Raw genomic sequence first — 23,503 nt, forward strand, 5'->3', positions numbered from 1 at the left:
TCCAGTGAACATATCCATGCAAAATACCTGTGGAAGGTATGATCCTAAAGGACGTGGTAAAATTACCAGGAGAAATTAAATAATCCTGCTTTCTTGAACTTTCCTCTGTTAAAACACTAATTCCCATGCTGGCTTTAAACACCCCACTTGTAATCTCCATATTAAGGTCTATAAACTTCATCCTTAACTTTTTTATTTCTGCTTTATTTCTGTTCTGTGCGTTGCCAAATATTGCTTTTGTGTAATTGAAACAGAGCTGTAGTTTGATTATTAAACAGGAAAGGTAATTGTGTTTGGCTCTAAAGGGGGAAGCAAATGTGGACAGCAGGAAAAAAAGCTTAAATTGTGGAAAATATTGCTTTTTTATTTTTTTTCTTCAGAGCAGAGCTAGAGAGCAGATGCTGCTGGGGAACAGCAGTCCCTGCTCCATGGGGTGATTTCTGGTTCCATGGGGGGGCTCAGGGAAGGGGGTTTGACAAGAAAGTTTGTAAAGGTGTTGTATGGAATTTTTTCTTTTCCCCGCCCCTCTGTTTTCATCTGTACCCTACAGAATTATTGCACTTTAATGCTGTGTTGTGGGACACGTCCCCCAGCCGTGGTTCAGCCTGGCTTTGCACCTGCAGCCTGGAATTCTGGTAGGAAAAATACTCAGGAGCCTCAGGAAAAAGGAGGATATCAGGTGTGCTCAACACCACGGGTGATTTCTTGTTTGAGGCTTAAGAAAAGAGAGCAAGCAGCATGTGGCACCACACAGGTCGGTCCCATTTTTAACCCTAAAATCAGAAGGGGACAATGCAGATCTGTGCCACGGCCTGGCTGGGCAGGAGCCAAGTGATGCAGCTGGTGCTTGACATGTCCAGGCAGGGCACATTCCTGTTTTATCTGCCACAGCTGCTAAAACCAATAATAAATACTTATTTACAAAGAAAATACTTATTTACAAAGAAAATCTGAGGTTTGAGTACAGCAAAAAAAAAAAAAAAATTACAGGTGAGAGTGCTCTAAGCAAAATAAGAGGCTTGAATTATTATATTTACATTTCTATTTATTTTTGTAAAACAGATGCCCCATGCATGGAACAAATCCCTGTGTTTCCTCAGCCCCATGCCTGGTTTTGCCCAGCCTGGGGTTGTCCCTGGAGCATTTCCAGGGCTGCTCTGGGAGCAGATGTGGGATGGGAGGCAGATCAAGTGGCTGCTGCCAACTCTCGCGAGCTCCATGTCAGAAAGAGTTGATTATAATGTCAGCACCGGCCAATTTACGGGCTTAAAGCAGCAGCTGCACCGCTGCATTTCCCCCAGGGATCCCAAGAGCCCCACTCTTAAAAACTTTGTAGTTCCTTGTAATAGAAGCAGGGTAAGTGATTCTCTCTTTGCACGTCTCTGCCTGCCAGGATAATTTGCGGTTCAGCCTGATTTGCGCGGGGATTGGGATCGCGGGGAACGCTCTGCTCTGCCCATTTGTTGCTCTCCGGGGGAAGCTGCCTCTGCTCTGCAAATGGAACGGCGTGTGTAGCAGAGCTTGGCATTATTCAAGGGATCCTGGGCTAAGTAAATTAAGCTGAGCTAGAAATCACTTATTAATTCAACCATCTTTCCTATTTAAATAGCGATTATGTAGTCCAGTGTATAGATTTTTATTGGCTGGGTAAAGATTTGCAAGGGGGAGGAAAGAGGCTTTGAGATAAATAGTGTTCCCTCGCTGAATAAGAATGCAAAAGTAGAGTCTGTTTAACTTTTGCTGGGGGAAACTACTAGAGCAGCAGGTTTTTACAATGTGCAAATACACTGTTTGATATAACTCTGCTGGGCTGGTGTTGATGAGCTAAAGCAATCTTCTGACCCTTTTACTCTCATTGTAATAATCAAGTAATGTTTGTTTTGCTCGGTTTGCTTTACGTTGCTGAGTTTGGTTTAAAGCAGCTTTAAGATCCTTATTAAATGTAATATTTGCCAGGCATTCAAGGTGTAATAATAATCCTCTGTCACTTGTTACTTTTGTTAATATTGGCAGAGTGACCTGGGAGTAGATGAGTTCTCTCATTCAGTAGTACAAAACTTCTGTGTTTTTCAAGTTTGATCCAACTTGTTCTTTGAAGTGCCAGAGCTAATTTAAAAGGAACAGAACTAAATTTTTTTGGGGTTTTTTTTCCCACTACTATAATGATCTTAAACTTTAGCCTCTATATTTTGCAATGCTACATTGTTTATTCCATCCCTTTTTAATTAACAGGAAAGTACAGGAGAATAATTAATTTTAATTAGTATTTAGGTGGATTAATCTTGATGAAATTTAAAGTCTCTTGTTTTTCTTAGCATCATTTTCTCTTCATAATGACAATATTTTAAATACTTTATTATATCCAGCTTGTTGTGGTTTTGTTGTGATCAAATCCACTGAAGTACCAGTGCCACAACAACAGACTTAGAGAAATAACTTCTCCCATCTCACAGTGTTACTGGGTGCTCCAAAGCCCAACTGGATCCCTCCTCCATCATTATTCCTCTCCCAGCTCTGGTGGCTTTTCAGATTTTGGGTTTGGTTTTGCAGAGGGGCTGAGAGAAGCCCTGGGATGCTCAACACTAATGATTTTTTAAGCACAGATTTACAGAGCAAACCAAATCATTATTCTCACCTCTCCTTTCATGGCCTCTCTTAAATCTTCTTGAGAGAGTTTTAAAATGAAACGTGCTGTGTTAAGAAAAATAATCCAAATTCTGTGTTGCTTTAGCAGGCTGGAAATATTCAGCAAACCGGGTAAATTATGCCCAGTTCTCTCAAAGACAGTGGGATTTAGGCTTGAGTGCTTTAGCAAACTGGGGTAAATACAGGCTCTTGTTTTGGTCTCTGTGGGGTTTGGGGTGGATATCAGAGAAGGTTCTTCCACAGAGGGTGCTGGGCACTGCCCAGGCTCCCCAGGGAATGGGCACAGCCCCAAGGCTGCCAGAGCTCCAGGAGTTTTTGGACAACACTCCCAGGGATGCCCAGGGTGGCATTTTTGGGGTGTCTGTGCAGGAACAGGAGCTGCACTGGATGATCCCTGTGGGGCATTTCACACTCAGGATATTCCCTGATCCCATGCTTGGCACAGAAAGAGGGGAACCGAAAGCCAGTGAATTTGTGACTGAGACTCCTGCCCGTGCCAGGGCGAGTTGTGCTGACCCAAACTCCTTGGGACCTGCTGGACCTTGTGAGCTGACAAATCACATCTCTACTATTTAACCAAAAATGGGACAATTGCAGGTTTCTCTCAGTCAGAAACACTCAGTCCGTTCTGAATTCTTGGTGGAGTGTTAGACCAACTCTGAAGTCTATCCTCCCCATTCGCCACCTCATCTATTTTATTTTAACAAAACAACCATAAATGTTTATCTTCTCTAAAATTTATCTATTTTCTGTCTGTTTAGATGAATGCTAAAAATATTGTCCCTGAAGATTCCTCCCTGCTCCTTTGATGCTGTCTCAAAATCAGGAGCCCCTTCGCACAAAATCTTCCCATCCGCCCCTCCGCTGCATTTTCCTTCCAAGAACAGGCAAACAAGCAGGAGGAGCTCAAATTAGGCCACAGCTGTATTTTCCAGAGAAATTATCCTCATTCCTTTTAAGGACACGAGTGCTCCTCATTAACAAAGAATGGCCTGTTTAAAAGGACAGGACAAAGCATGCCATGTGTGACAGGGAAACAGGCAAAAAAAAAAAAAAATAGAAGGGAGCTTTGTTGAGCATTTTCAGATATGTAAACCATAGAAATGGATTTATGCAAATGGGATTTTTGTGAATTTTCAGTTTCAAGGATGGTGCTGAGGTTTTATTTGAAAATGTTGGGGTAAATAAGATTATTAGGGTGCTTAAATGTGATACATAATCAACATTTATATACTTAGCTTTAAGGTAATACTAATTATCACTTGGAAAAGTTCTCAGGAAGGAAAGAGCAGACCTTACCCAAATTATTAGGCACTATCTTCATATATTCAAAAATCCTTGATGTTTTGGCATTTTAATATTAATTCTAAATAGTAGAAGTATGACTGCTTCATATGACTCTTCTGGCTGTAGACTTGGTTCAGATGCTCTAGAAAAACAAGATCTTAGAAGAAATTATTCATGTAGTTCTTGGTTGGTGGGTAAATCATCTGCAGTGGTCAGAGCCTGCTTGTATGAGTTCATCTCACCTGGTTTGTCTTCCTCAGTTCTACACTTTTTAGCAAGAGAATTTTTCTGAAATACTGGCCAAATACTAAATACCGAACACAATCTTTGCAACACAAATAATCAACAAGAACTTACAGTTTAAAACTTCTGTGTTTTGTGTAGCAGCACCTTCTCATTTTCAGAGCCCCTGGGATGACTTGCACTGTTATTTAACAGACCATTTTGGTACTAATATATTGCAATCCTAATTCTGAATTTTATTTTTAATTTATTTTTCATTTTCTGAATTCATTTTCATTTATTTTTCATCCTGTGTTCCAGGCATCATGATTTGGACAAATGGTTTAGGTCTCTTCACCGGGTTTCTGATGGGGTTTCTCCTCCTGTCCGTGTTCACCAGTAAGGTGGTGCCTGAAGAGAACATCATTGCAACCAAGAAGGGCAAAGTCAGAGGGACCAGCCTGCAGGTGCTGGGGGGGACAGTCACAGCCTTCCTGGGAATCCCTTACGGGCAGCCCCCCATTGGGAAGCTGAGATTCCAAAAGCCAGAACCCCGGGAGAAATGGGCAGACGTTTGGGACGCCACCAAACACGCAAACTCCTGCTACCAGCTCCTAGACACAACTTACCCCGGCTTTGCTGGCTCAGAGATGTGGAACCCAAAAACCAACCTAAGTGAGGACTGTTTATACCTGAATGTGTGGGTTCCTTCTCCCAGGCCCAAGAACGCCACTGTCATGGTGTGGATTTATGGGGGTGGCTTTGAGTCCGGGTCCACTTCCCTGCCTGTGTACGATGGGAAGTTTCTGGCCAGGGTGGAAAGAGTGGTGGTGGTTTCCATGAACTACAGGACTGGTGCACTGGGATTTCTGTCCTTGCCAGGAAACGAGAAAGCTCCTGGAAATGCAGGTTTGTTTGATCAAAGGTTGGCACTTCAGTGGGTCCAGGAGAACATAGCAGCCTTTGGAGGCAATCCCAAAAGCGTGACTCTGTTTGGAGAGAGCGCTGGCTCGGCCTCTGTCAGCTATCACCTCCTTTCTCCTGAAAGCCACCCTTTATTCACCAGGGCCATCATGCAGAGTGGGTCTGCAAATGCCGCCTGGGCTGCAATCACATCTTCTGAGGCCAGGAACAGAGCAGTGGCTTTGGCCAAACAGCTCCAGTGTCCCACCAGCAACGAGTCAGAGCTCCTTTTCTGCCTCCAAGACAAGGACCCGAAGGAAATAGTGGAAAATGAAATTTTTGCCGTTTCAGAGAGTTCTCTTTTACAAATAGAATTCCCCCCGAGCGTGGATGGGGATTTCCTGACGGACATGCCAGAAGTATTGGTGGAGAAGGGTCTTTTAAAAGAGACCCAGATCCTGGTGGGCGTTAATAAGGATGAAGGTTTATCATTTCTGGCATACGGAGTGCCTGGCCTGGACAAGGACAGCGATGGCTTGATCAATAAAACCCAGTTTGAGGCAGCTTTAAATCTGGCCTTCCCAAGAGCCAGCAAACTGGCCATAGAGTCCATCATCTTCCAGTACACAGACTGGGAAAACCTGGGAAAGCCGGAGCACTACCGGGATGCCATCGACGACGTCGTCGGGGACTCCATCATCATCTGCCCCGTGGTGGAGTTCAGCACCAGCTTCGCCCAGCTGGGCAACCACGTCTTCTTTTATTTCTTTGAGCATCGCTCCTCCAAGCTGCCCTGGCCAGAGTGGATGGGGGTCCTGCACGGCTACGAGATCGAGTTTGTGTTCGGGCTGCCCCTGGAGAGGAGAGTCAACTACACCAAGGCTGAGGAGCTCCTGAGCCGCTCTATGATGAGATACTGGGCAACCTTTGCCAAAACTGGGTGAGTTTACTCTGCAAGTTTGGTTGGTTGCTTGGTTGGTTGGTTGGTTGGACGTTGTTTCAGCAGGTGGGAAAAGCTTGAGCAACTTTTGCCAAAACTGGGTGAGTTTACTCTGGAACGTTGGTTGGTTGGTTGGTTGGTTGGTTGGTTAGTTGGTTGGACGTTGTATCAGCAGGAGGAAAAGTTTGGCTGTTTCAGTGCTGCTTTGGAGCCCGGCTGGAATGATGGAAACAGATTAATTGTTCAATTATCCAGAATTCTTATTTTAGTTCTGACAAAAGCACTAAGGTTTCAGTAAAATAAACTGTTGATATGTTGCTCCCTGTATTGGGCAAGCTTAAGGGATCAATGTTTATCCACCCATAAAAGCAAATACAAAATTTGCTTTTACATTTCTTTGCTAGGGCAGCGGTTGTTCCAAAGGCAGGTAATGGTTTCAAGGGTTGGAAACAAAATATTTCAAACACTGTAAAAGACTTCCAGCAGTAGAAGTAGGAGGAAAAAAGCCCAGTTTCCTTGAGGATGTAATTTGCTGAGAACATTCAGGTGTATAACAGGGAGGTGTGTTATGTTCACACGATGAAGAAATTGGGATTTCAGAAAGCCTCTCCTCCCTGTGTACTGAGTGCAAGCCCAGGACAAAATCTCCAGTTCCAGTCCACTCGTCTTGAAGTGAAATATGGCCCAGCCTGCACAAGGTGCAAACAGGAATATTTAATTTGGGTGTTGGAATGGATAAATCCAACCCCTCTCTAGCTGGGCAGCCCCTTCTCCTCTCAGCAGGGCTGGGGACTCTCCATGAGATGCTCAGTTTGAAATGAAAACGTTTCAGATCAGGAACAAAAACAGCCCCCACCACAATAATCTTGTAGGATTAGTCTCAAGCCTGGTGGGAAGGGAAGATTTCTTTTTACAGAAGTTTGGTTTGTGCTCTCTCCTGAGAAAATTATACATACAAAAGTCTGTTCCTTGGAGAACACACAACCAAACAGTCAATTCACACTCTAAAACCATTTCTTTAACTTTAATGTTAAAATCCTGCATTAATTCTGTTTCTAAGGTGGAGCCTGTGTTTGATTTGTCAAGGATGTATGGATTTGTAAAGGGAAATCAACATTGGAACAGGATCTAATTAATTTTTGTAATAGATTAGAAACCAGAGGGGACCACTGTGCTCATTTAGTCCACCCAACCTTGTACATAACACAAAACACAGGTAGGACTGAAATGTTCCCCCTGATTAAAAATGTTCCCACTGATTAAAAATCCAGAACAAACACTGTTAGGTTGTTTTAAACCTTAATTCCACTTAAAACATTACATTATAAAAGTAAGTGTTTCCAGGCTGAATTTGCCTATTCTAATTCTGCATTTTCCAGATTTTACATTTTGTTTGATAATTTGTAAGATTCATTTTATGATTTTTGTTCCATATAGAGGTTGATTATTAAGGATCTATTAAAATAATTCTTAATCCTTTTTTTTTTAAATTGTTTGTTAAACAAACAGGCCATACCCTTGAGACTTGCACTAATGTGCTTTTTCTCAAATAATCACTCTCCACCTTTAAACCTGTGATTCATCCACACCTTGTTGGAACTTCCCCTGCCAGAATTGAACACTGTCATCCCCACGGAGTTGTAATTCCAGGTGTCACCTCTCCCTCTCAGTTCAACCTGACATTCCCTGTCCATCCATCCAAGGCAAGAGCTGTTTGTGCTTTGTCGTGTTATCTTGGGGCTGCCATTTGTCAAAGGCTCCACCATCCATCCCAATTCCATGTTCCCCCCCTGCCTGGGCTCTCTCCAGCTCCAGGACACCCCAAAATTGGAGGCTGCCAATCCCCAGCCCTGTGCTGTCCCTTCCCCTCATCCTCCACGGTGAACTCACTGCTTATTTTTATTTGCATCCCTTTTTTACATATCAATGTATCTGATTGATTCATTGATTGATTGATTGCCTTGATTTGTAGGAGGATTAATTACCTTAATAAATCCCATCCCCTTTATATGCTGGAGCTTGTAATAAATATTTCTCTTACCAGAAGAGATGAGCCTATTAAAACTCAGAAAATAACCAATAGCTGTACTCATCAATGCATAATGCTTTCATACACCTTTAATAATTGTAAAATTTAATCTAAAATTTAATCCACGAGCTCTTCCTGGCTCCCTCTCTGCTGAGAGCCTGAGCACACTCCTCTGTGTGAGTTTGGTGGGGAGGGCTGTGATGCAGAGCAAAGCCTTCTGTGGGGCTCAGTCTGGAATTAGGCTGAGGTTGATTTATCAAGGCCAAAAATGCACCTGATGGGTTCCCAAGATGAAGTCAGACATTGGGAAGCGCTTGGGAACACGTCCTGCACCATGAAGATGTGCTGTGACACCGTCCCTTTGGGGCTGGTGATGGTGGAGAGCAAACTGAGTGGAAATTCCTTGTTCCACCCTGCAGCAGCATCTCCCACCAGAAACAGCACATGCTGCCACTGAACACAACTATTTCTTAGTGGAAAAAGAGAATTCAGGTCTATGGTTGATTTTGCAGAGCGATATTTACATTTCTTTGAACTATTGGTTTCCACTGGATTATGTATGTATTTCATTTTCATGTGTATATTTCATTTTCATGTATATATTGGAAAATACATGTAAATATATTATATTTATATATTATATTTATATTATAAAATGTGTATATATTTATAAATGCATCTAAATATATTTATATATATTTTTATTCTATAAATGCAATATATTTATATGCTTATATGTAATATAAATATTTATTTATATAAATCTGTCTGTTTATAGAGAAATATATATATTTATAGTATTTATAAATCTCAATAACCTGCTCTGCAAAACACTGTTCCTGTCACTGCAGCTCCTAAAATTAGACAGCATAAGGTACATTCAGGTTTAAGTTTGTGGAAGTCAGTCCTGTCACCTACTCTGATCATCATTCACACTATAATTAGATTACCCCACAGATTGAATTTCAAGTGGCTTCCACAGCAAACAGCAAATAATCCCTCCCTCTGCTCCCACCACGAGGATCCAAAGCACCACTATTGGGAAAAACAATACAACCCAGCAATTTCTGTGTTAGAGAAAGATCAGATCAGGATTAACCCTCTGTGTGACCCTTTACTCATTATCCAGAGCAGAGACACCTAAGGCTCTGTGTCCCATTATTCAGAGTGTGCAAGCAGTGGGGAAGTAATAAAAATTCCTAATAATTGCAAAATTAATAAGCACTCCTTTTTTTCCCCAGCACATTTGAGCACAGCAAACATTTACAAGGAGCTGGGGAAGCCCCATTTTGACATAAATGTTTGTAGGAAACTCTGGCATGATCAAAGGGCAAACCTCTGAGGGGAAAATTACCATTGATGTCTCCAGCAGATGAAGAGGAAAAAAATCAAGCAAAAAATGAGAAATATTGTACAGCACATTTTTTAGTGAGGGTGTTTGACCTAATATTCTAATGTGCTGAAGTACAAAAGCACAAGGGAGGGGAGAGCAGCCTGCAGAGGAAAGGAGATGGAGCAGAGTCAACAAAACTGGAAGAAATCTTGTTTTTCCTGGTGTTTTCTGCCTGAGAGGTTCCAGAGCTGCTTCTCATGAGCCCAAACTTTGACCTTAGTGAGCTCTGGGTTTTATTATCATGCAAGGAATAAAAATACAGATAGGAAAATTAAAAATATGCACTGAGGAGCATTTTCTGTTTCCGTCACGGTTTAACCCCAGCCAGCAGCTAAACCCCACAAAATGCTGCCCTCTCCCCCCATAGAGGGATGGGAGAGAGAACTGGAGGGATAAAAGCAAAGAAAACTTGTGAGAAATCCTTAATGTCATGTAAGGACAAAAGAAAAGATGTTAGGGACAGAAAGTGGCTCCTTCAGAGCATCCCAAGGGTGTGAAATCCTTGATTTCTGCGTTTCTCAGGAACTGAAGGACTCTGTCAGCCAGCCCAGGGGTTTCCCAGCCCACCACCATCCCCAGCAGGAGTGGGTGCAATTTTCCAGATCTCCAACACTTCCTATTTCACATCCTGGCTGAAAATAAACACCAGTGATTAGTGACCATTTTTCCTGGGAAATGACAGGCATTTTCTATTTTTGAGTATAAACATGGAATGGAGATGTAGAGGGTTCAGCAGGAGACATGAACACACATTTCTCCTGTGAGCCTTGGAGCTGGTGCTGCTGTTAGACTCCAATTTCTCTTCTGCATCCCAGGGAATAGGGTCATTTTTAGGAATCTGCCATATATTGGCATAGTCTGTGAAGATCCTCCTCAAAAAGTCTTTTCCGTGGCTGAATTTGGGTATCAAGTAAGTTTGACCAAGTATCCCAGCCATTCCTTTTTAAGCTATTAAGATATTCCATAAAATACTTTTATTTTTCATACACTTGAGCCTTGAAAGAGCAACATTTTCATCATACCCTGAAAAATCCTTGTTCTACCAGCAAGGGAAAAAAGAGAATTACTACTCCTGCTGTCTGAATAAATGAAGCCTAATAAAATATTTGGGTTATAAGAAAGAACAGATTCCAAAATCAGCATTCTTGATTTACACTTTGAGGTTGAATTCCTCCCTTCACCTTGACCTGGGTCTCCTCAGCTTATTCTTGCATTTAAGAGTATTGGCAGTTGAATATCAATTCATAGCCTCAAAATCAGGTGATGAAATACCAAATATCACCACAGTGAGACAAAGAGAGATGGGCATATTGGATTAATCAGGAAACCATTGTGTGGTGTCAGGAAAAGTGCTGGATCAGCTCTGGTATAATTGTCTTTGTGTGGAAATAACATTTATTTTATTAATGGTGGTAATTTTCACTGGCCTTCTCCTAAATTTTTCCCAGCACATTTGATTTTAAGCCACGCTCATGAAAAAATAGAAATCTCTCTTTCTGAACATTTTTAAAGTTCCTTTTTCTGCCTCAATTTTGTTATTCTTCAGAAAGCTTTTGAAAGCAGGCAGGTGACACCAGCAGGTCCTACAAATCCCCAGCCCCAGGATGCTCTGCCAGCTCTGGGAAGGGGAAATTTTATTTATCCCCAGAAAAACAGGATGGGATCCCAAATCTGTAGGTGCCTTTTCCATTCCTTTATCCATTAGATTTGGTACCTGTGTTCTTTAGTGATGAGAGATGCAAAATGACAAGAGCCAGACAAATCAGATGGGCTGAAAACTCAAGCAAGAATATAACAGAGCACACAAAGATAATATTTTTTAAGGCTTTGTGAAAAATGTTTCTGATAAAAGCAAACAGGCAAAACTTGTCTCCCTGCCAGTTTTACAACTGCTGAAACAAATCTTTGCAGCTCTTTCTATAAAGTGAAGCCTTTGAAATATTTCCTCCTATGTTTTAGGGGAATTTGTGAGGCTTTGATTGTCCCACTAAAGCTGTGAAGCATTTTGTCTGGTTATTATTGCCCTTCCCTGATGTTCCTCTGGTAGACACATAATAAATTTCAGTGCTTTTGTTACCAACTTATCACAACCTGTTTATGGAGAGTAGTTTCAGAGCAGTGAGAACAAAACCAACAGCCTCATATAGAGTCCAGGCAGCACTTGAACTGGGGACCTATATACTCTGGGTATGGGAAGGACTGAATATACTGGGAAAAAATAAAAATAAAAAAACTCCAAGCACTTTTAATTTCCTTATACTTCAGGAAGCTGGAAGTTTTATGTGCCTCTGAGCCATTCCAAGGGAAGAAATTTACTGTGGGCTGTATTTCTGCCAGAGATTCGCTCGTGTTCACAGGGATGGAGGGAAGTTTTGGGTTGGAGTCACTTTGGTCCTCACAGGGTCTTCAAACACTCCAGAGCCAGAGCTCAGGGGGACCAAGAGGAGCCTTTCCCTGAGGCTGCTGCTCTTGAGATCTCACACCTTTCCAGAAAAGTTAATTTTTCATCTCAACAAGTGATTTTTTCCTGATTAGGTCAAGAATCCAGAAAAAAAAAAAAGATTTCTGGATTAAAAAAAAAAGGAGTATGAACAGAGTGGGAGAGAGGTTCCCAAAAATACAAATATATATATGAAAAGTCTTTCTTCCCCGTTAGGGAAAATTAAATCTTTCATTTTGACCTAAAAGGACACATTTGCTCTCTCTTTCTCTGACTTTTATGTGATCAATTTCTGAGCTATGCAAAGAAATTGCAGAAATTATAGTCTTGAAAAAAAAGGGAGGAAAATAGTTCAATTTTGAAGAAAATTTACTCCTATTTTTCCAACTTTCCACTTAGAAGTGACTCATCGTCTTTACCAGAGTTTACATCCATTGTTATGTTCAGAACAGTAATGGAAACAACTTTTTAGCAAACTAATAGGGAACAGTGCATCATGGAAAATATCAGTAACCAGAGACTCACCTTGGCAGGCATCTCTCTCTCTCTGGTTCGCAAGCTGACAAGCTGTCATTGAATTTCAAAACTGAAAACAGGAGTATTTGATTCAGATGTCTTTTGAAAATTAGTCTGGGATACAAATTGTTGAGATTGATTTAATTTTATTACAAACATTGCAAATTACACAAAGTTCCTTTCCATATGTGCAGCAAACTCAATTCTGTCCTCGCGGATTTTCCTCCCTCCAACAGATGAGTCAAACCATTGTTTCCAAAGAGGAGATGAGAACATCTATTAAGGAAGTGTCCAAATATTGTAGGAGCCTTTGAGTGAGAGCAAAACTTAAACCTAGAGCTGCAATGCAGAGGATGGCCTGGAAGAGAACTCTGGCAGTGCTTTGTGGAGCAGGGGAAGCTCAAATTTAATTGTCAAAGGCTGTCGGATCAAAACCATCAGTGGTGGCTTGGGGCTGAGCAAGGAGAACCAGGCCCTGGAAGAGAGGGAGATCTGAGGGGCTGGAGGGAGGAATGGAGCTGGGAATGGTCTGGAGCATCAGGAGAGGCTGAGGGAGCTGGAAAATGCCCTGGTAAATCCGCCCAGGACTGTGGTGCAGTCCCCGTCCCTTGAGGGATTTAAAATCCGTGTGGATGTGGCACTTGGGGACACGGGACAGAGGTGGCCTTGGCAGTGCTGGGTCAGAAGCTGGACTTAAGGATCCTGGAGGTCTTTTCCAACCTAATTCTGTGATTTTATGGATCCAAATCTTGGATGTGGCTCTGCCTTTCCTCATAAGTGAGATGGGTTGAAGAGCCTGTATTGGACAGACAGGTGTGGTATTTTCTGAGGTCCCCATTGTTGGAAGGAAGTGATGAATCTGACTCCACGTTCTTAGAAGGCTAATTTATTATTTTATGATGTTATATTATATTAAAGAATGCTATACTAAAACTATACTAAACTATTATAAAGAACAGAGAAAGGATACAGACAGAAGGTAAAAGATAATAATGAAAACCAGAGCTCTGACACAGCTAGCTGTGATTGGTCATTAAGTAAAAACAATTCACATGAAACAAATAAAACAATCACCTGTTGGTAAACAATGTCCAAACCACATTTCAAAGCAGCAAAACACAGGAGAAGCAAATGAGATTATTGTTTTCCTTTTTCTCTGAGGCTTCTCAGCTCCCCAGGAGAAGAATCCTGGGCAAGGGAATTTTTCCAGAAAATTTGACAGTGACAAATCAGACTTCCAAGGGTCTGGCAAAGAGTCTACACAGACACATTCTGGGGAAAGGAGAGGATGAAGAGAAAGAAACATTTCAAGAATGAAATAAAACCATGGCATGATTGCCACTTCAAATTGGGGAGTGGGAAAGTTGGATGTAAATAATTTAGTGTCTGGTGGGAAGTAAGGAAAATGGGAAAGCAAGAGAGAGAAATGTAACTGCTGCAAGACATCAGGTGACCAAGAAATGCACAAAAGAGAGAGAACAAAAAAGAGATTGAAATGTGAGAGCCGAAAATGTCTGAAAGACTTGCAGGGGGAGAGCAAACCTGAGAACAGAGAAATGAAGGAAGGGCACACATGGACTTCTCATGAGTTGTATTTGATTCACATATAAAGCCAGGCACTTCAGAGAGAATGTATTTTACAGGCATGTAAACACACAGTCCCAAAAGGCACTGAAAAATTCTAATTAATGCTTGCTCACCCACAGTTAATCCCCTTTTTGAGGGCCACTCTTCTTCCGTGCTGCTTTCCTGCAGCTTAGTCCCTGTTTCATCGCCAGGAGGCAGAAATGGGAGCTGGAAAGGTCTGCAAACCCCATTTTTCCAGGTGGTTCTGGAACACTAATCTGAAGGGATGCTGAGAAGTTCCACGGGAGGAATGGAAACCTCTCAGTGCACATTTTAATTTAGTCCCCAACGCCAGAGATTGGCTGTTCCAGGGAAGTGGCAGAGGCGAGGGGAGAGGAAATGAGGAGCAGCAGAGGTTACCTAACACCACATTTTTGAAGGGAGCTCAATGTGGTGTTTAATTCTCTTTTCAATCAGCTGCAGGGGAAGGCAGTGGTGGGGAAATGTAGTTAGAAATTCAGTGTTGGGATTTGGGAGATTCTGTCCCCAAGAATTTGAAGCCGTGTTGGTAGAAATTGGCTATTTTGTGCTGGCAGTTGGTGATATTACACAATTTTATAATATCAAATTGAAAGGTGACATTCTCTGCTTCCCCAGACACTTCTGTGTCCTCTACCTTTCCTTGCAGGAACTTAAGAGAATTTCTTAATTTCAAAAAATGCAAACCCTAAAGAGCACTATCTCAAATGTGCGCCTCTTCCTACAGGAACAGCTGTTTAAAAACAGTGATTTTTTTTTTTTTTTTAATTCTAACAAAGTTTTTTATTTTAATGAACTTTCAAATACTGCCTCTCATGGGTCTTATTCATGGTGCAACCTCCAAGTGGATTTTCTGTACAACTGGCAATGCTGAGATGTTTGACAGCTGTTTTTTCCTAGCAAGAAAGTAGTCTGCATATAATAATTTGCACAAAAGCCTCTCAATTTTGAAAGAGAAGGACTTTAAACTGGTTCCTCCTCTCTTTTCCTATTGTTTCTTCTTAAGAGCAACACTTCCATGCTCCCAGTCAATGTGTTGGTATTTGGAGATCTCCCTCTTGCTGCAGTTCAAAGCAGAGACTCAGAAGAATTTACAAGAATGGGACATAATTCAAATTTCCTTATCAAAGGAAGTAATATATAACTTCCACTAGTAAATGTCAAACCTATAATGAATTTATACTATAAGAAATTATTATTATCATCATTATTATTATTAAATATTTGGGGAGAAAGTTGCGAGCACTCTGTTTTCTTGTTTACATTTCCCAGCACGAAGCTGCAGCAGTTCAGTTTCTGATGAAGCAGCAACACAAATTCCCCCTCCTGAAAACTACCCAACACTTTCATTTTTAGGACTGCTCAATTTGGCCTATATTATATGGTCGTGAAAGTTTGTGACTCATGCACTTCCTCCCACTCACAGAAATAAAAGAGTAGTAGAAAATATAAAGAAAAATGCCACTGTGATGAAATCCATCAGGACACAACGAATCCAGAGGGTTTTGGTTGGTGTAGGGCTCTGTGGAGCATCCATCCTGAAAATAAATCATGATTAGGGCAATTTCCATTGAAAACAAATCTCGAATATCATATCCTGGCATAGTATCAAATACACAGTCTCAATTGCAAATTTAGTCTCTCAAGATAAGAAAAGCATTGAACACATTTATCCAACAATTTCTGAGTGCCTGGGATGAACTTTATTAATGGCAGAGAAGGGAAGGAATGGAACCAGCAATAATATCCATGAGCACAGTGTTTACTCTTTCTCAGAACCAGCTGGGCTGACAAATTTTACCAAAGACAGTGGGAATTTAAAACACAGTATTAATAGTTTTGTGGCTATAAAAACATTATTCTCTCCCTTCACCCTCTTTTTTTGTTTCTGATAAAGCCCTGGTTTGTTCCAGAGGGTAATTCTAGTCAGGATATTGTGTAAGTTTGTGGTTTTCCATGTCATGAGGAGGAAAAGGGGTGGCAGAGGAGATAAAACAGCCTCAGAGGATGACTAAAAGGGAAAATGCCACATACCTTCCTGTCTACTCTCTCTTTACTTACCTGTTAGGGAAGGTACTCCCTCCTGCAAGGTCTCAGTGGGGTTCAGGACCTTCTTCCATTTCCCAATATCCCTCTTCAACAAGTTAACACTAAAAGCTGTATTTCCATTTGATGTCATCCTGCAGCCAGGACTGTTAAGAAATAACAGCTTTGAAAAGCGGCCCTTGAAAGCTGAAATTGATACCACACAAAAGGGCAGAAGGATCTCACAAAAGACTTTACAGGAACATTGGGGAGAAAAAAAAGAGGTAAAATTGTTCTTTCAGCTTAAAGGACTAAGCTGCAGTGTTGCCTCTCTCATGTCTATCCAAAAGCCATATAAATACTAAACACTCAGCAAAGAGCTGAGGCAGAACATCCTGCATCTGAATGTCTCAAATGCTCCATTATTTATGACCAACACCTTGAGGCCTGCCTTGTGTACAGCAGGAATTTATGACATGCACGAGCAGGAATTGCTTCAACTCACTGGGTGCTCCATGAGGCTCTTTGGAGCGGAACACAAGACAAAAAACATAACAGCAAATAGCACAAATTAAAAAAATTAAAAAAAAAAAAAAGGAATAGCAGCTTGTTGCTTCATTTCCTGAAACTGATATATAATAGCACATCCCACGATAATTTATAGCTGAAGGCATTTAAACAGGCAGCTGCTGTGTCCAGGCTGGAATCTGGGAGGAATATCCTGAGCTTTATTTAGCCTGTGAAGGTGTAAGAAAGCCTGGCTGCAAAGGTTCTTCTCCAGTTTCTCTCAGTTAAGGACTCTGCCAGCTGGATCCTGCTGCTTTCTTCAGGGATCAGCAGAAGGAATAATATTTACCCAGGCTAGGACTTGCAAAGCAGTTTCCCCCTGGCTCAGGGACACTTTGCAGTCACCGGATTATGGACTCATGTGTGTGATGTGGGAGTGAGAACTGAGCACAGCAGGGTATAATGAACTTCCCAGAACCAGCTGATTAAAAAGGGAGTTGGGAGGACTCGAGCCTGCACATCCCTCAGACTCGTGGTGCTCATCAGAGGAGCCCTTGCTTTCCTACTGTGGCAATCTCAGTAAGGCTCAAATGCCACAAAATCAGGATTTTTGCACCTTATTAAGGAACAATTATATGAGAAAATTTTCTAATTTCAATTATATGATCATTTAAATCAATTATATGTGAAAATTTAATGACTTATATTTTCAGAAAAGTGTTCCTTTTTTTCACATCCATGGTGCCATCCAAGCAAAGCCTTACAAAATCTGCTGTCATTACCCCATCATCCCCTCCAGGGACCACACCAGCACCCCAAATTGAGATTAACCTGGCAGGCAGTGTGCTGCAATGGGAAAATGAGCACAGGTATAAATATCACCCATCCTGGATTTCATGTAAGACACTTGGCTGTGCTGGCCTGGCTAATGCCACAAACACTTCCCTTCCCTCTGGAGCAGGGCTGGGGCAGCACAGGAGGGCCTGGAGTTCCTCATCAACAACAAAATATTTCCTTCCAAAATATGAGGGGAAAGAAAAAAAAAAAAACAGAAACAAAAGGTTAATCTGTTTGGTTTAGACCTTGAAGATCATCCAACCATCAGATGTGCAGAAGCAGCCCTTACTCCCAGAGCTACCCTTGGGGTGAAACCTTTATGTTGTCCTTCTTGTTTGATGCTGAACTGACTGTTTCCATCATTCTCAGAGGTTTTGTACTGCAGCTGCAGGAAACCTGCAGGAGTTGGGGTTATTTTTTTGCTGTTGCATTCCCCCCAAGGCCATTCCCCCTCCCATTTTTCTTGTGCCCATGGAAACACTTCATAAAATACCATCCCATGGAAACCAGCTGATTGCCAGTGCTGCCCCACAGCCACCAGGAATCACAAAAGCCAATGAAAGGGATTCACATTCCCCCTCTCTGCTGCCTTTATATCAGCTTTTAAAAGAAAAGGGGCCAAATTGGAAAGGAGCAGCAGCAATTCCAACCAGGGTGAAGCCAATCCACTCACACTGGGAGGAACAGCTCTCCCTTGGATGTCAATTCCTTCTGCACAAGGGAAGCAGAAGGTGAAGCAGAATTATCATTAGTTTTCATTCATCTTAGTGGGCACTGAGATATGGGGTTGTTTTTCTTGTCCTCTGGAGAGACCCACAATGTAAGTCACAAACAGGAATCTGGTGAAAGCTTGGGACAGTCTAAGCTGCACTGTAGGACACTTGTTTTACAAAAGTAAATCCTAAAGCACGCTAAGCATGTTTTCAGGAGGGTTAGCAGAGAATATTTGCCATTCTGGACTTTTTCAAAGTACAACTTAACACTACAAAAGAATAACCTCTATGTGGTAATGATGGAATTCAGTCCATGACTTTTCACTCTTCAGAACTTGCTCCCAAAAATAAAGGGAATTTTTTCCAGGTACTTTATATCCTGAATGTTTACCAAAAGCAGTCAGATGATGAATTACATATTTTTGTGTGTCTGTATGATAAACCATTTGTAAAGGTAATGCTCTGTGAATATTAATAAAAATGCAGTGAGCTGGTATTGTTTCTCAGGCTATATTGATCATATTAATGAGAATGGTAATGTATGTATGTTTATTATGATTAACAGAGCTCTGTTCATGTTGCATTTTCCATTGGAATGAAATTAACTTTCTGTTTCTAAAGTTGCTGAAGATGAATATTAAATACAGGGAAATGATTGGTGAATAAGCCCTTCAAAATCCTCTTCATGCTTATATCAAATTTAGTACACTTGCTATAAATTAATCTCGGAAACTAGAAGTTATTGGCAATTGTGGATGGAAAAACCCAAAGGAGGAAGAACCTGATCTAAATAACAACAAGTACAATGAAGAAACTTCCACTTAAAAACATATCTTAACAAAATAATTTACTATAAATGAGCTGCTGTGCCACTACCAGAGTAGAGAGAATCCAGCTTATAATTTCAGGGCATATGCAGAGAGAAAACATAGCTGTAGGAATGAGACAAATTCTGTTTACACCAGAGTTTAAACACAGGTGGTTTTAGTTAGTATTTTGCTTTGTTTTGTTGTGTTTTGTTTTGTTTTGTTTTGTTTTGTTTTGTTTTGTTGTGTTTTGTTTTGTTTTGTTTTGTTGTGTTTTGTTTTGTTTTTCTGCCTCGCATTTCTTTTCTGGGAGCAGTTCAAAGAATTGTATTTCTTCATTGCCTTAGGACTTGCTCCTGCAAATGGTAAAAAAGGTAGAAAAGGAAAAAGATTCTTTCTAAGATCTTCAGGGAAGCTCATATTCCTGGTCCAGCTGAAGATGTCCCTGCTCATTTCAGGAGGTTGGATCTTCCAACTTCCCTTCCAAGCCATACCATTTGATGATTTTCTCCAAACAAAATTCAGGCCTTCTCTGAATAAATCTTGTCCAAGAAAGGTGATTTGACCAGATAAAACCATGAAATAGAGGCCTGTCCTGAAGGTGCACAGCCCAAAGCCTTTTCATGACACACCATCAGGCTCCAGTGCCAGCACTGGAGTGGCAAAACTGGAATTACTGAGGCAGAGGTGATTAAGCAATACCAGAAGATGAAAGTGCAGAGGATTAAGGAATTGATAAAAGATGATAGAATGGAGGTTTCCATGCAAATGGAACTTTATTTTTTCAGTACAAACAAGTTCCTGTAATCGATCACCAAAGATTGTCCATCCAAACCTAAATGGGCAGCGACAGGTTTGTGCAGGGTATTGGATTCCTGTCTGCTCTCTGAAGGTATTCCCACCACACTTCCACTGTTCTCTATGAATATTATTAGACCTTGAATTTGGTGCAAAGAACAGGGAATTTTACAGCCTATTCTGGGCACTGCAATTCTCATCATGAAGTTATTAGTAAGAAGGAATGAGCAGTAATTGTGAGGGAACAACAAGGTTATAATCATAACTTGTTCCAAATTATACTCCTGTGATCTCCCTTTTGCTCTGACTGGGAGCTGCTTTTTAACTTGGGAAATTTTCAATATTAAAGCCAAGAAGGAAATTACTGGGCATTTCTTTGAAAAGTAAACTTCCTAGAAATGCAGAGATTGTCATAATCAGCAAGTTCACGGGCTTCAAAGTGCTGTGTTCACCTGACAGTTCTTTCAATCATTTTTTAGTAAAATACATCTGTAGCCATTGAGGCATTGTGTAATCCCCCCACACACCTGTAAATTATAATGTGGGATGTCATGATTTATTTCATAGCATAAAAGCTGTTAAATGAATACTGACAGCACCATTAGCATCCTGATCTTGAACTGAAGTGCAAGTCAGCTCTGCTTAAGTCATCATTCTCAGGAGCCATGAATAAATGTGCACTCAAAAAAGGTGCCATGGGTTAATCAGAGCTGAATTAGTCAGGAAAAATCAGTGAAGAAGGGAGCAGGTCAGGAAATGACAGCCTGAAGCTTTTCTTCCAACACTGGTTCTTGAAGCAGCCAATACCAAAGACCCCAGAACACAAAAACATGGGCTGAAAACTTGATTAATTCAGAATTAACTGGGAAATATCGATATCGCTTCAACATCTTGTGCTCTGAGTGCTCCCATCCACCCCTCTTGCCTTGTTCCCTCTATTGGGAAGCAGAACCCAAATGGGCTCCACTCCCTGCACTCCTCTTTGCCTTCTGCCTTCCAGCAGGAGTCCTGGTGAAAAGTAAAGCAGAGAGAACCAAATGAACTCAGCTCAGAGTTAATTTATCCCACCAAGAATCACCAATTACTCTTGCTCTGCCCTAAATCCCAGATTCCTTGATGTCAGCTTCCAGGAAAGAAAATGGCTCCTTGTGCTTGCACTGAAATAAAATGTTTAAGTTCTGTTCTTAACCTCTTCTGAGCTAATGGAGATCTGTGACTGTTTGAAATACAAATCTACTTATTCTAAAATTCCTGTTCTGTTTTGTTTGTTCCCTAATGTAACACTGCCCATTTTGTTGTTCTCCTACACATTTAAACCATTTTTTCCCCCTCATACAAATTCTGTCATTTCTGGAGGTGAAATCTGGATTCCTGTCCTTAGAGCCTTTTGAATTCTGTTGTATCATAAATATTTATCACAACTCTTTTAATACCAACAGCTGTGCTCCTTTCACATGCAGAGCTGGTTTTATAAGGGTCAAGCCCTCTGTGCCTCTTCCCAGTTTCCACAAGAATTCAGATTGTTCCCATTTGGCCCTCCACAAACAGGACTCAGCAGACCTCCAGGATGAGAGTTCCTTCTTAATGAGGAATAATTGTTCTCTCTCCCAGTACAGATCCTATCTCAGTTTAGACCTTATTTCTACCTTTACTTGCACGTTTATCCCAGTCATTTACTCCAATCTGTTTGTCCAGCTAAAGGGATCAAAGGCATTCAAACTAAAACACAAACCACTCAACCTCTCAGACTGGCAGGCTGGGTAGTTCTAGAGTCATCCCTAATAATTCACAGCTTCTGTGAGAATCTCCAGATTCAAAAAGTTGCTTGAATGTGATAATTTATTAAGTTATTCCCTTTGATGAACCCAGAACACCTCAAAAAGGGGATTTTTTTTTCTTCAAATAAAGGTAAATGAAATTTATCTGGCTTTTTCCCCCTGTTACTTCCAAAAGGACACATCAGTCATGCCAAACTAACACACTTAGGCTGAACAACTATTGAATAAACCTAAATAATGCTTTGTTGTCTGCTGAGATGGTTTCTCACTCTAAATGAAATGTTTATTTTCTCATTTAGATCTCCAAACGGGACCCCAACTAATGGAATAAAATGGCCAGTCTTCACTAGTGCTGACCAGAAATATTTGACACTGAACTCCAACACTTCTGAGGTACTGACAAAGCCACGAGCTCAGCACTGTCGGTTCTGGAAACACTTTTTCCCCAAAGTGATGGAAATGACAGGTAACAATTCTTTTCTAGATGCTTTTATACAAAACTTTCATGCAAGGACCATTTGCGGGATGTTAATGTGGTAATTGAGTTCGGATCTTTCTGTTCCTGTTTGTAACTGAGATGTTCATTTGGGTGGAACTGAACTGGTGTTGGATTGAGCTGTCCGTGCTGTGCTGAGGGTGGACCCCAGAACGTGCCCTGTGCTTTGGGGTCACCACCCTGTTTTGTACCAGGGCAAAACCTGGGCACACACCAAGGGCCAGAACTTTGTGATGCGGAGTTTTTCTGTCCCAAAATCCATATGCGGCCACGCTGTGAGACACAGAGTGCTGAAATCTCAGTTCTTGGGTACCCCGAAAGAGTTTTGGTGCCACTAGGGTTCCTGGGTGCTGGAGAGAGCAGGAAAATCAGTGCTAAAGGAGAGTTTGCACTGGGAGCTCTGGAGGCTTCAGATGTTTTGTATAAACTGTGGGACGTTACAGGATGTTATATTTGGATTATATTATCTATTATTTATGGGAGTCTATTTTACGCAACTGATCCCCTGAGGATATGAAGTGCACTGCCAAGAGGGGATTCTGGTTTCCAGCTCACGTGAGAGCCTGTGTTTTATTTCTGGAGTGTCATTGCTGAGAACCCAGAGCCTGCAGGATTTGCTATGGAAAACAGAACTGATTTGTGCCTGGCTATGTCTACAATGGATTTATGAGATTTCACTGCCAGGAAAAGTATAATTGTTTGAAACTTTAGGATCAGTTGAACAGAGAAGATCCAAGTTTTTCCAAGACCCATAGCCCTATTTTACCAAAGCCCAGCAATAGATGAAGCCTCTGTGCTTTGGATTTCAAAAGGAATTGATTTTATAAAGTGATTTTGCAGCTCTGGCATCACATTCTGCAGCTTGACTGAGGGAAGGTCTTGTTTCAAAAATGAGATACACTTTTAAGATGTTAATTAGTAATTTAAAATCTTTCTCTAAGACTCAGTTTGAATGCTCGTCTTAAAAAACACGTAAGCCTTAAAAATATGTAAACTGTCATGGTGCACAGATGATTCCTTCTGAAATAATTTATTCCCTCCTCATTTGAGTCTGTGACTGTATTATGGCTCAACTTTTATCCCCTCTCAATTCAACAGATGTTTTTCAATTAAATCAAGAGACACGAAATCAGTAGGTAAAATGAATAATTTATGAAGCCTACTGTGTGATTTCAAAATCACAGCTTTCCCAATTACGGGCGGATTTCGGGGAGGTTTCAAAGATTCTGACAACTTTGTGCTGAGCCAGGAGAACTGAACTCTTTTACATTTTCCTTTAACCTGGCTGGGGAACCCTAGGGAAAATGTGGATCCTACAAATGGGCTGAGCTTAACTAAGCTTGCATGGAGCAGAGCACCAGAGTCCAACACATCCTGGGGGAGAGGAGAGCTCTGCCTGCTCCTGTGGGGTGAGGGATGATGGAGCAGCGCTCAGGACCTGACGGCAGACATGAATTCATCACTGTGCCACATCGGGTAATTGGCAGCATCAATTTACATAATTTAATTAAAAGGAATTCGCGAGCGTATTCTGAGCAAAAAGAGAAGAATCGTCGTGTCTG

The 23,503-nt window shown here is 41.3% G+C and overlaps 1 protein-coding gene across 2 annotated transcripts in view; it reads left to right on the forward strand.

Moving 5' to 3' along the window:
* Positions 1 to 1,267: 1,267 nt before the first annotated feature.
* BCHE (butyrylcholinesterase) overlaps positions 1,268 to 23,503 on the forward strand; it is a 28,020-nt gene continuing 5,784 nt past the window's right edge. Inside the window, exons 1-3 of one of the 2 annotated variants that reach the window (XM_054282743.1) lie at positions 1,268 to 1,356; positions 4,477 to 5,998; positions 21,745 to 21,911. In XM_054282743.1, the coding sequence (XP_054138718.1) occupies positions 4,482 to 5,998; positions 21,745 to 21,911 (1,684 nt within the window). In that variant the 5' untranslated portion in view covers positions 1,268 to 1,356; positions 4,477 to 4,481. Of the gene's footprint in view, positions 1,357 to 1,476; positions 1,551 to 4,476; positions 5,999 to 21,744; positions 21,912 to 23,503 lie in introns of those variants that run through there. The other variant, XM_054282744.1, reaches the window with a different exon arrangement.

This window comes from Melozone crissalis, unplaced genomic scaffold (assembly GCF_028551555.1).
Source record: "Melozone crissalis strain CALT ecotype California unplaced genomic scaffold, PUWL_Pcris_2 ptg000034l_1, whole genome shotgun sequence".
Taxonomy (NCBI): domain Eukaryota; kingdom Metazoa; phylum Chordata; class Aves; order Passeriformes; family Passerellidae; genus Melozone; species Melozone crissalis.